The following is a 13,396-nucleotide window of genomic DNA, read 5'->3' on the forward strand; positions in this document are numbered from 1 at the left end:
CTTCTCAAGGCTTTTATCAGGTTTTTATCATGGCAAAGCACTTCCAACGTGCAATACTTGGGGAAAAACAAAAAAGAAAGAAGCCCACCTAATGAATTTACTAAAACGTTTAACTGAGAAGGATTTTTCTCCTCTGTTTCTTTCATTAAGGAGACCCCCGTACAGGATGAACTCTGAAAACACGACAAATAAATAGGCTCCATCGCTGGGGGACTTTGCCCTCACGTCTCTGCTGCTGTACTTCCAATCTGTCACAAGATTTCTTGAAATAATTGTGTTAATACTGCTTGTTAACAGCGATTAGGAGAAGCTGTTGCCTTCAGCAGCCACTAAAGAACAAAACCCTTCTTGGCTTTTGCCAACTTATAAAAAGGGTTGCTGTTCATGTTCCTACCAGTTTCCTCTCAAAAACACCGTTTGCCACCCGGAGAGGCTGGGGGCGCCCACTGAGGACTTTCAGTCACTAGGGATGCTGGATGCCACCCATGCACATGTGCAGATCACAGCAGTGTGGAAGCATCAGATGAGCCTCTCCATTTCTTATGAAGCTAAATCCCCTTTCTCCCAAACTACATGCTTCCAAAAATGAGCCAAGAGAAAGCTCTAACAGTAAGCTTTAAGCAAATAAATAAATAAATAAAAATAAAAAAATCACTCCAATCATGAAAACAGCCCCAGTAGTTAACACCTTTAGCCATCAGGGCTTGCTGGAGAACTGGAGGGTTAAAACCCAAGGGCAGTGTTCGAAGTACAGAGCTGATTTCAACACCCATCATAACTGCAGGGTTATTCGAATACTACACAGGATTTTAATGTACTGTGGCCAGGCTTGCTGAACCTACAGATAAAATGATAAAGATTCAAAACACTCCCACCTGTCAGCTTGTTTTGCCAGAACTCTTATTTATCCCCTCCCAGAAACCCATTTACATCCTGTGAGGTGGGGTTTGGGCTCTTCTCCCAAGCACCACGTGAGAAGACGAGGGGAAATGGCATCAAGTTGTGCCAGGGGAGGTTTAATCTGGATATTAGGAGACATTTCCTTACTGAAGGAAGTGTGTGGCACTGGAACAGGCTGCCCAGGGAGGTGGTTGAGGCACCATCCCTGGAGGTCTTCAAGAAATGTGCAGATCTGGAACTTAGCGGCACGGTTTGTGGTGGACTTCAGTACTAGGCTAAAGGTTGGACTGGATGGTCTCAGAGGTCTTTGGAGAATGATTCGATGATTCTGTGATTTCTGGTTACACATTTGATTGCATAGCACTAAGGCTTAGCAATTAAATCCCTGCCCCAACAGACTCTCAAACACCTCAGTTTGGCGTTGCACCGTGTATTTCCAACATTTTTACCATTTCTCAATTTTCTTTTTAACCAGTATCTGTCCTGTAGAAAGCACTCTACATTTTGCATTTACAGTTACAAACATTAAGCAAGCAACCACATATCACAGGGTACAACTATCACAGCACACCCCTGATCCTGCAGTCAGACCAACGCAGATCGCCTCCCTCCACACAAAAAGCCATCGGCACTCCTAACAGCTTGCTGGCAACTTTCGTTGGCAGTCCAGAGAGATTTCTTAATATTTTTTCAATAATCACCACTAATACACTCCTCTCAGTCTTATTTTGTAAGCATTACTCCAAAATTGTAAACAGCTTAGCTAATTCCTGCTACTCCACAGAGCTCTTCAACTGGTTTATGTAAGACCTTGTTTTAATGACACTTGATTATAACAAGGACAAAACCATCTCATTTTGTAATCTTCATACTAAATTTCATGCATGTATAAGTAAGGCGGATGCTAAGGTGAAAAGCTGCTACGATTCAGACGGCTCCATCCTTGCAATTTGGGTCTTGCACCTTAAAGAGCTTCTGCCAGGTAACTTCTGCCTGAAACTTAGGCTGTGTGTACAGAAACTGGAATATAATTAATATAATTCTATTATCCATGAGAAGATTATGTAAATTATGGGTTATGTGGGGTCAGCTTTGTTGTGTTTTTTTTTTTTTTTTAACCCAAACCCCTGGTTCCACAAAGTATGGCTTCCCACGCTATCTCTTGCTGTCGTGGGGCTGCCCTGGTTTCTCCCCAGAAATCCATCCACACATTTGTTAGAAGGTGCATGTTTCAAATGTATTCCTGTAATTTCATTTATGAGATTTATTTCACAATTTTATTCCCTTTATCCAGACTACCTTTTCCCTCTCTGTCCTATTACTTGACTAGCATAAGGATCAACTGTTGCTACAATAAATATTCCAAGTTTTAGACCTTTTGATTGAAAAATCCTCCCTGGCTTTTGAGCTTTGGGAGTTCTGGAAGTACGGTGGGGGAAAGACATATTTTAGTATTATTGCATGGCAACAGCACTGCAAGTAAAATAGCGGATGGAGGCAAAACAGAATCCTCACCTCCCTGCAATCACACTGTTTTGGGCTTTGAAAACTTAGAAGACAATGCACAACCTGACTTTTTTGCTGTCCAAGTTGAACCCAAGATAACAGAAAAAGGCATGAATGATGAACAGTGTCAAAAGCAACACAGTTAACTGGCACCATATATATTTTTAAGAATTTTCTGTGGACAAAAATAAGCTTCTCAGTGTTTTGTTACACATGACTGCAAGTCTGGCAAAAATCACTGAATGCGTTTGGACAAACACAGAGCTTCAAAAAAAGTGGTAGTAGACAAGGAAATCTACCAGGACAGAACACAACGTTAGAATCTGAAATGACAGCGGGGGAAAAAAGCCTTTTTGATCTGCCCCAAAGGAACACTGATAACTCGCATGAAGTTCATGCTTGCCATTTTGAACATACCAAAGTGACAGTAAATAGCGCACATAACGCTGATATTCTTTAATCGTTGACATGGCTGAGAAATAAGTAGATTCTCAGAAAGAATTCAGCCTATGTACTGCATAGGACTGTAGCTTTGATGAATGGTTCAAGTTAGGCAATTTTTGTAATTAAAAAGAACAGAAGAAATAGAAACTCAGACAGATTAAGTGGCCTGACAGACACCATAGATAAGATCAGTGGACAAAAAGCAGGGTTACTGCTCGAGCCCTGGCTCTGTGTTTAATACATTCATCACAACTGCATCATTTACAACATCCCTTCTGTTTCATTGTCAATATTTGCAAAAACTTCAGCCTTAGCTCCTTTAAAAGGCTCTGAAACATGCTTAGTTTACACGGTTTAAAAGAGACCACAATAGGGATCAAAGGGAACGTTATTTAAGCAGAACTTCAGCAATCCCAAGCCCAGTCAATCACAGGAACGACCACAATTCCGGAATACTCTCAGTAACAAATTCACTGTAAGGCTTTAGCTCCACAAGCCCTGAACACCAGCATAAATCTTACGCTGCCTCTGAGTGCTTCTGCCCCACGCTCAGGGAGGCACATGGGGAGCCAGATTGGAGAATCACTCCAGCTGGAAACCAACAGAACAAACTTACACTGATTATTTTCAGCCCAGATTTTCCCTGACTTTACTTACTGCCTGGCTGCCAAAAAACGTTTCTCTTGCCAAGGGGGATGAGAAAACAAGGACAAACGCAGTAAGAAAAGCAACATCTTTTTTCCCCCATAGGAGCAACAAGTTAATGCCAGTGTAAAGTATTGACACAGCCGTGTACTAGGTAAGGTAAGGTGCTCGCTCCTGTCCTCTCCCTTGTGCCAAGGCAGCTCTTTTGCTGGCTGGAAATTAACCTGTTTGCTGAATGATTCAGTCTTAGGAAACACTTTCTGCTATTTACTTTTTTTTTTTTTTTTTTTTTTTTTTGGTTAGATGGTTTCAGAGAGCTTAGGTAGACAATAGCACCATACAGCACTGTGTCGGCAGACCTGAGGGAGCCTCTCTGGGAACACAAGAGTTCATTTAAACCAGACCTGCATAGATGCCAGCGTAACAGGACCAGTCCCAGAAAACATCTTAGCTCAAAGGGGCCGATTATTTTCAAGGACAGATTTTGTAAAAGAAAAAAAAATAAATCTCTATGTGCAGACAGGTATATTTTTAATTCAGCTTTACATTTTAGAAATTAATGTTTTTCCAAGATTTTGTACCTTTCGTTTCATCTTCCTTCCACTCCCTGACACTTTTTTGTGTGTCCCAAATATGATTAATGTCAGACACGCGAACAAACATGCCAGAGTTTGAAATGAAACATTTCATTTACTTTTAATTTATTGTATTTTAATCACCAAAGGAACTAGTCCATGTCAGCCCCTGACAACATGCTGTAATTATTGCACTCAACCATGTATATTTAGTTTATTTGTTTGCTGTTACTCATAACTTAGATGTTCATGGACAAGGCTTTCTGCTGGCTTATAAAGAAAAAAGTAAAGTGCAAAAAAGTGACTGTTTCCTGCAGAAATAAAATAGTTACTGCTATGCCCTGATCCAAGTTTTATAGTCCAGATGGGAGGTCACGACACCTCTTCAGGTTCAATTTATGCTCCTCAAAGCCTCAGAAATGTTGTTACAGGCGCCAGGAATTTGCCTACAGAGCCAACTCCAGCTCCAGTGATTGCTCCTCTGGTTATGTGGAGACACCAATTTACACTCGAGTACCTTTTTGAGTGTAACTCTTGCTACGAAGTGTTTGCGGGCATTCCTGGCCTCAAATCAAACATCCCAGGCACTAAGCAGCACTGGACGCGTTCATTACATTGTTTCGGAGACGTACAAATTAGTTTTACTGCCCTCCATAAATGCCTGTTTGGAGGAGAGAGATGCCAAACCGTTCCCTAAAGCCCAGGTCCGTTGGGTTTCTGGATGTTGCAGGCACTGCACCCTGCCCTCGGTGTGAACAACGCTGCTCAGCACACCGCCGAGCTGGGCTTCCCTTGGAAAGACACTGAAGAACGGTGTGTAAAGTATCAAAGAGGAAAGAAAAAAATCATTTAAGGAGCTGCAATTAAAGCCAAAACCCCACAGAAGTGGCCAGGGGACCTCGCAGCGCCACAGCCTCCTGACCGAGCTCCCAACAAGCGCCAGGCGCCTCCGACGCGTGCAGGCAGAAAGGCAAGGCAGGAGGCTCCCGTCGCTACTGTTTGTCCTGCTGCCTGCACACAGGTGTGTAATTAAGCGCAGGCATATAATTAACCACCGACACGTGCATATTAAGGCAGTTTTGGAAACGCAAAGCAGCGGCTCACACCTCGCTCCCAACAAAGCCCCCGTCCCCAAGCACCACGTCCTTATCCCCCCACCTCCCCGGGCAGCCCGTCCGAGCAGCTCTGTTCCCAGCGCTGCTCTCCCAGCACCTTTTTATGCCTTTTTTTGCCTTTTTATGCTTCTTTTTGGCGGCAGCCCGGCTCGCAGGTGCCTCCTTTCCCCCCCCCCGCCCCGTGTCGGGACCCACCGGCAGCTCCACGCTGACGTCGGTGCCGTCGAGCAGCGCCACCCTGCAGGTGAGCACGGCCCTGGCCTCGCCGGCGGCGGGGATGTGTGTGGCTGCGCGCTGCGCCTCCCGCAGCCGCTCCCGCTCGGCGTGCCGGCGGGCCGAGCGCCGGCCCAGGGTCCGCCGGAAGAAGCTCAGCATCGCTGCGGGAGCCTTCACTCCATGGGAAGGAAAAAAAAAAAATGGGGGAAAATGGGAGCGAGACGCGCCGCCCGGCCGGCGGAGCAGCGCCCCGCGTCCCCCCTGAGCCGGCCCCCGGGGGAGTCGGGGCGGGCCTGAGAAAATGGCGGAGCGCCGCGGGAGGGGCTGGAAGGAGCGAGGAGCCCGCCCCGCTCCGCCGCACGGCCGCGCTCACGGCTCGGGGGTCCCGGAGCTGCCGGAGGAGGCAGGAAGGGAAACAGGGGAGCTGCTGCCGGGAGGGGAAGGGAGGAGAAAGGGGAGGCGCACGCCCCTTTAAGGAGGCGGAGACGGGAGGGTCCCCCCCGCCCCCAAGCCAGGTGGTTGCGCCCGGCGGCGGGCGGCGGGGCGCGGCGCGGCCCATGTGGGGCCGGGCGGGGGGCGGCCAAAGGGGGCCGGGGGAAGGGGAGGCGGGGGCGGCCTCCAGACCTCGGTGCCCCCAGCCCACCAGGAAGGGTGTGGGGGAGCTCCCTGAGGAAACCTGCCTCACCCTGGTCTAATTAGTGAGGAAAACGTGCGGTTAGCACGGAGGGTGTCAGATAGGTGTCCTCGCTCTGAAAGATGAGCGCCCCAATGAAGGACAGGGCGGTGTCTCTCTTCTCCTCAACTCATCCCTCATGAGATGTTTGCCTTGCCCCCTAAATCCTCTCATCTTCTTTTTCTACTTCTGCTTTGAATATTCCCGCACTTTTTTGGCAGCAAATGTTCATCACAATCTTCCATCTGGCATTTTTGTTCACACCGCTAGCCCCCACTTTTGGCACCAGGCTCTAAACCCTACTGAGCACTGCCTGAAATCCTCACTTAAAAGTTACATACATGGCCCTGGCAAAAGATGACGAGAGTTACTCTTCCATTAGAGCAAAAATTATGGTATATATTCTCAGGTAAAAACCATGGACTGACACTGTCATGCATTTTCTATGATCAAGCAATTTCACTTCTGTTAATTTCACATCCTCCACTAGTGCTCAGTGCAAACATACAAATCCTCTCTAAAGGAAAGCAAGACTGCATTTATGGAATACAATGTCAAAAAAATAAAATAAGATGAACGTTATTTGGTATCAGAACTGTATAAAAGCAGCAGAGTAAAACCATGTGTACAGCAGCAAGAAAATCGAAAAAAATAATTAAACTTTAAATTACTAAAGCACATCTTTATTTTGCAATTAAACAATTAAGATCCACAAGTAAACTATATATATATTTTCAAGTCTGTACCTAGACAACTATTTGTCAACTGAAATTAAATATATCCACAAAATATGCATAACAGCATTTTTTCACATAATAGAATGAAATTTTACTTAAGACTAAAACAAGACTTGTTAAATGTTAATTAGCATATTTATTCTGGGAACTGCTGGTTTTCGGTAGAATGTTAGTGTATCGTTTTAATGGCAAGAAATTTCATTTTATCAAAATGAGGACAAATACATAAGGCCCTTTAAAGCATACAGTAGCTGCAGTGACAAAAGCTGAATTCATTTTCACATTGTCCAGTGTTGACCAATTTCAAGTTTCCATCGTTTTCAATCAGCTACCCTGGCGATTTAAGCCAAGATGTTGTGTTTTAAAGTGTCCCCCCACCCCGCCATGTGCTTTTAAACAAATTTATAGGCAAAAGTCTGCTTACGGGAAGAAGCTTCCCACCCTCCCAACATTAATAAAGATACACAAGAGTTAGTCTAAACAACAAAAGCTATTCAACTCTGAGATGATTTACTTCACACTTGTCAATCATTGAGCAGTACGAAATGGAGATGAAATTTGACAACTGAAAGCCACAGCTGGAAATGCAAATTAATTACCAGAAGTAACTAGCAAAAAATATTGCCACCTCCTGATTGTTAATAATGATCTAGATAATATTCTTCCCTTTGTATTTACAGATAGTATAGCACCTGTTACAGAAAATAAAACCCCAAACCTTACACAAACAGCCCTGCCAAATTGACTGGTTAAAATGGGATCACTGGTAAACGAACCAAACCAAATGGAATAAAATCTGAGTAAATAGGGTAAAACAAAAACCTTAGTTTTCTTACCTTAATTTTCCTGTAATATTATTATGGGTTGTTACTGTGGTGCCCCAATGTACTGAGATAATTGCACTGGGTAGTTTATAGCCTAGTCTTTGTGGATACATCCTAGTTAAAGAAAACAACAGCTTAATGTAAACTGTTTACCCCTTTCACTCATGTCTTAGGCCCCTGGCCTAGGAGTAAAAGCATGACAACTTCTTTAAGCTCTGTTGTGCATTATCTTTAGTTATCAAAATTCAAATAAGTTAAGTAAAAAAAAAAAAATACTGATTTCCAAGTAATTGATCTAATGTTAAAAATAATGCTTAGCAGAACCACTTACAGTAAACTTAGCTAATCTGCAGCTAGCTGAGAGAGATCACAGAGATAAATTTATGAGTACCCTGTAGTTTCCATTCGCTTTTTTTTTTTTTTTTTTTTTAAATACAAGCTCTATATTGTTATGACAGGAAAATTGAGGTGACATATTATTAATATCTGTTTTACGAAAGTCCCTCAAATACATGAGCAATAAACCAGAAATGGTTGGAACAACAGAAATCATTCGTACCAGGGTGTAATCCAAATCATCTCTGTACAGAAACCCATTAAGCATCTCTCTCCAAACCCAATTTATTTTGTCCAATAGTTCAGTCAGTAGTAAGCATGAGATAAAGTGCTACCATTCAAACATCAAAACACTTTGTAAAAAATCACCCTTTAAAACACGTAAGCTTGCTAAATATGAAATAACACAACCAGCAAACTGTCAGCCAGTCTGCGAAACCAAAGTTCATCCTACAGCATACTAGAACGACCCAAAAACTACATACTTTTTACCAAAAATGCCATTTTTTTTTTTAAAGTAATTTCTCCAAAAGTTTTGCCAAATGAGCTCTCAATGAGCAAAACATGCCAAAGTAAGCAGCTGGAGCTTGCAGCACGTGCACTAGTTAAACTTGCAGCTGGAGAAGCCCAATGAACTGTGAAGATGCACAACTGTGCTAGCAACTAGGACAGAGGTAAAGTCCAGTGATGACAAACCAGCCTCCTTTGCAGATTGCTAAACTAAAAAAAAAAAAAAAAAAAAAATCTATTTTTTTTTTGTCTTATAACTGCTGTGAGTTAAATGAGATTGGACAAAATGGTTGTATTAAATCAAATCAATCCTTTTCCCCTTGTTACAGCTTCCCAATCACCACTAACCAATCTCTGCAATTTCATGCAAGATCCACATTTAATCAATGACTATATAAATATTTACCAGATTTTTGTATTTGATCCCAGCACTAGAAGTGGCAATGGAAAAGAGTTTTTCCAGTCTCAAGACAAAAGATGGGTATTTAAGAAAATACTCCCAACCACCTGGGGACATACGTGCTATAAAAAGACTTACATAAGTGACATTAGAGGGCACCATTCCAATACTTTGTGCTAATCCAAATATGCAGAATTTGAATATGGACCATATTCCAATTTCTCTCTTTCCCCTCAGGGCTGAGGGTCTTTCAGATTGCCTGAGTATTGGCTCTACAGTCACAACTACACAACTACACAACTAAGCGTGTGTATTGGACAACCTGGTTTCGCTTGGAGATTTGCGGATGGTGGATCTGTAGTTTTTCATGCTCATGCTAATTCCCTGAGCCATCAATCACCCACACACCTACACAAGCATAAAAATATCACGTAATTCAGCTCCACGACACACCTGGAGCTCCAGCCTCCCTATGCATGACCTCCTCTTCTTCCCATCTCTCTGGGCAGTGCAACTGCAGCAGCAATGCTGCACGCTGGCCCTTCCACAGGTACCACAAAGCTTTTTGGAAGCTCTCTATGGAAAGTTGCTGGGTTCCATATCAAACACCTCATGTTCCTTAGTCTCCCAACTGCCTTCTCACCTTCTCTCTCATAGATGGTGTGCCAGAGTGTAAGCAGCTATACTAGATGAAGCGCTGTTGTTTTATCTGTAAGCTTCCAAATTGAACAGAAAAAATGCAGAAATAAACTTCAGTTAGCATTAAACGTAGTCTGATACAATCAAGCTCTTTTTCATAACTAGGAGAGAATATATAAAAATTAAATGCATAAAAGCAATGGGTTACTGCTTAAGACAAGCACATTATTTAAAATACCAAATGCTTCTAAGTTTAGGACAAATTAAGTCTGCAGCTCTCAGTTGTCTGTTACACCTAATGCAGTACTTCTCAGAATGGATTGGCTGACAATCTGCAGGTGATTTATAAAACGATACCTGCATCTTATTTCATATTTAGCAAAAATAAAAAATGCCCCCAAAACCACACAAAGCCTTCTCTAGAGCCCCATGTTTTTATACTAAAAAAAAAAAAAAACCTTCAAATCCACTTTAAACGAGATGGTAGTGGACGTTTTCAATTTAAACCCAAAAGGAAAACAAAAACCTTGACATTATACATTGGCAGAAAACTGTCATAATATTGCTCTTATTTACAATGAAAACTTCATTTCTTTTTAAAACTGGATTTGTATCATGGAAGTGTTACAAACATACTCTTTCTCCCACCCACCCAGCATTTTTCCTAATCAAATGGTATGAAAATAATTATTCATAAAATCCAACAGTCATAACACCAATCACGTATAGGTCATTTGTCTGAAAGATACATTCATGTTTTGTACAGCATGAAACATACAAAAACTTCTTTAAAAAGTTTGAAGGATGATACAGATCTTCATAACCCAAAGTAAAATCTTTAGCAGTTTAGATTTTTTTTTTTTTTTTGGCCATATAAAAATATTTGAAAGGCCATTTATACCACAACCAGTAGAAACATTTGAATGAATGATGTATGGTGCAGGAAGGCTTCAGTGCAACTTCTCTTTCCAAATAGGTTTTTGGTTACCACTCTGCTTTCCAGAAGCCCAAATGCCCCTGATCAGCTGATGAGCAGTTATCAAAGAAGAGTTGCTTTGCTCCAACTTCTTTCCCAGTGCAACCAGTTAATGCACACCAACCCATCAGCTAAAGTCAATGCAGAGGAAGATTCTGAAGAGACCTGTTATACTTGCCTGTATTTGTAATCAAAACAATAATGACAGACGACCAATAAATATCCCACACAATTGTGGTATAAATGGGTCTTTTGAACTCAAACTGCTTTGGCAACTTCACATTTTAAATATGTGACATCTCAACACTATGCAATGTTGCTATAAACTTAATTTCTTGTTCCCCTCAGAGAAAAAAGGGCAAATGCTATTTTCATTTACAATTTGACTACGAAGAAAATTTACTTCAGTATATGAATGAATTATTTTAATTTGTAGACATTAAGTGCTGAGTTCAAAATAACCTTCCAGCTAGCTGGCATCTCAGCTAATATCATTGTATGCAAGTTAAAGCTTAAACTTTACTAAAGAAGACTTTTGTTGTTGTTGTTGCAAATGGCTTAAAATAAAACTGAGATTAAAGCTACTTTATCACTCTTTTTCAATTTGTCAGATCCAGAGATTCTTGTAAGATTCATTTTTCACTGAGGAATAATATTGATTTAGGCATCAAATCTAGAAATATAAGTAACAAGGCCACAGGCCATCTAATATTATATTGTTTTCTAAAAATATTTAAAACTATATTTTCCATTTGGCATTGTGGTTCATGTTTATTACTAAGTCGTAAGCCAGGATTTCACTTTGCCTGAATCCCTTTTCACTTAATATTTCATAGCTGATCTCTTTCAATGTCCATAGAACACAGTATATTATATAATATAATTCTTCAATAGTTAAAAACTTATTTAGTGTAGAACTTTCCATTTTAATTCTATGCTCTATATAGCTTATAACAAAATTTACTGGATAAACATTTTCAGGAAACCAATACAATAAATTATTATTTTTTTTTTAAATAGAGGGCACAAAGTTATGTTGTTGCAGGGCAGTCAAAGAAGTGACTGATTTTTTTTTTTTTTTTTTCTTACAGTATATTACAACGGACACCTTGCTTCTGACTTGGTTTCTCCTATACTGGAAAAACATATATATATATATAAAATGTCCCAATTTTTAATATCCTTAGAGTGAGCTCAGATACTGTATCAGACAGATATTCATTACAAATCTTCTACCTACTTAAATAAGAAGCAACCCATATCAACTGGAACAACTTTGCACAAGCGTAACAGAGGGCGACTGGGGTCATTATGGAATTAAAGTTTTGGGACAGCATTATAGTGTTCTCTTTCCTCACCCCCCACCCCCCAAACAATTAGAAAAATAAAAGGCAGACCTGTACGAACATGGCTTGAAATCAACTATGAGGACTTAAAGTATAACTGGTTAGCAGATAATGGAATTAAATCACATCTGATCGTAAGTTCAACTTAATTATCAGTGCTATTAAAGAGTTATGTTCTAATTGAGCAAGACAGCTATTCTCAATAAAAGGATAAAACAAAGTATCAGCTTCTAATGACCTACTAGCATTTCATAGTAAGCTGCTAGTAAGTTACTAGTTGAAAGGAATGTGTCAGATTTTTCACATAATTACAACACAGCAGCAAACGATGCTCATTCATTAAGTTGGCAGAGGTGCTTTTGCTACTGAGTGTAGCACACAGGTACATGTATAAGGAAAGAGGGAACGGTATTTCCATGACCCCTTGCAGTAACATATTCCAAGCACCAAGGGCTGTTTTTAAAATCTGAACCCATTAAGATAAATATGACAGGACAAGACCACCCCCCACAGAATCATGAGTGCCTTTCACTGGATGTACGCTGTAAGTCTCAAGGCACTTAAGGGGTTAAGACAATGCATGCACTAGTTCCCATCACGTAATCTTAAGTCACATGAATCAGAATACACCAGTGTATGACACACAAGCTGTGTCAAAGAAATGCTGTTTATTTTTTTTTAATTTTTATTATTATTGTTTTTTTCTGTTTTCTTTTTTTTTTCCTTTTTTTTTTTTTTTTTTTTTTTTTTTTACAAGATGCTGGTAAGTGGGCATTATGCAGCTACTGCTGGGTTAACACAGATGCCAGCTTTCCTCTAACAACCAGCTGGTCTCTAATTAGGGTGTAGGACAGTGTGCTGCATCAGTAGGCAGTGTGTATCTATCTAGTATCGGCAATATTGCTAATGTTGTAAAAAAAAACAAAACAGTGAGAGTCTGTACATAGTAAATAAACCTAGCACTGGAGAAAGACCATGGCTTAGTGTATTTTTTCATTTGTTTTCCGTTTTTAAGAGACATGGGTGTAAAACAAAGTGAAATAATTCCAAGCCTTGTTTGTAGCAATTCAACCAGAAGCGCAGTATATGGCACTACAATGAAATATCGTAGATTACCCTGAACACAATTAGTTCTTTCAGTTTGTGGTTTGTTCGGAGCAAAGCACGAAAATAAAGTCTTCAAACAGATGAAGGTTAGAAGAGTTTCAGAGACTGATTTTGTTTCAACATAAAGTGCAACAGTGCTGAAGTTTTCAAAGTCCTTTGTCAATTCTTTGCCGTACTTCACTATCATTTCCTGCAAGCAGTATTATGGCACAAAGAATGCTGCCAGTTCATTATATAGAGGACAGGATTCCTCAATTGATATCCTAGGGTTTTTGCTCTTTATTTATGTGGCGATGCTTGTAAAGGTTTAATAAATCCTTCTTCGTACACCTTCAAAATAGCTTCACATACAAATCTGTATTGACTCTGAAAAGGAAAGCAGATTCAATTAATTGAAAAGAAACAGACTTGAGACATGTCCTTTGGAAGTAGGAAAGGCCTCTAATA

The 13,396-nt window shown here is 40.8% G+C and overlaps 2 protein-coding genes across 9 annotated transcripts in view; both read right to left on the bottom strand.

Annotated features, from left to right (window-relative positions):
- The window catches only part of EPB41L5 (erythrocyte membrane protein band 4.1 like 5), a 48,764-nt gene extending 42,995 nt beyond the window's left edge, over positions 1–5,769 (bottom strand). The window contains exon 1 of one of the 2 annotated variants that reach the window (XM_084524519.1): positions 5,381–5,769. In XM_084524519.1, coding sequence (XP_084380645.1) covers positions 5,381–5,560 — 180 coding nt within the window. In that variant the 5' untranslated portion in view covers positions 5,561–5,769. The remainder of the gene's footprint in view (positions 1–5,380) is intronic. The other variant, XM_084524517.1, reaches the window with a different exon arrangement.
- Positions 5,770–6,729: 960 nt separating this feature from the next.
- PTPN4 (protein tyrosine phosphatase non-receptor type 4) overlaps positions 6,730–13,396 on the bottom strand; it is a 114,183-nt gene continuing 107,516 nt past the window's right edge. For all 7 annotated transcript variants that reach the window (XM_084524525.1, XM_084524523.1, XM_084524524.1 and 4 more), the window contains one exon: positions 6,730–13,315. In XM_084524525.1, the coding sequence (XP_084380651.1) occupies positions 13,229–13,315 (87 nt within the window). In that variant the 3' untranslated portion in view covers positions 6,730–13,228. The remainder of the gene's footprint in view (positions 13,316–13,396) is intronic.

Source organism: Aythya ferina (genome assembly GCF_964211825.1).
Source record: "Aythya ferina genome assembly, chromosome: 6".
In the NCBI taxonomy this organism is placed as follows: Eukaryota; Metazoa; Chordata; class Aves; order Anseriformes; family Anatidae; genus Aythya; species Aythya ferina.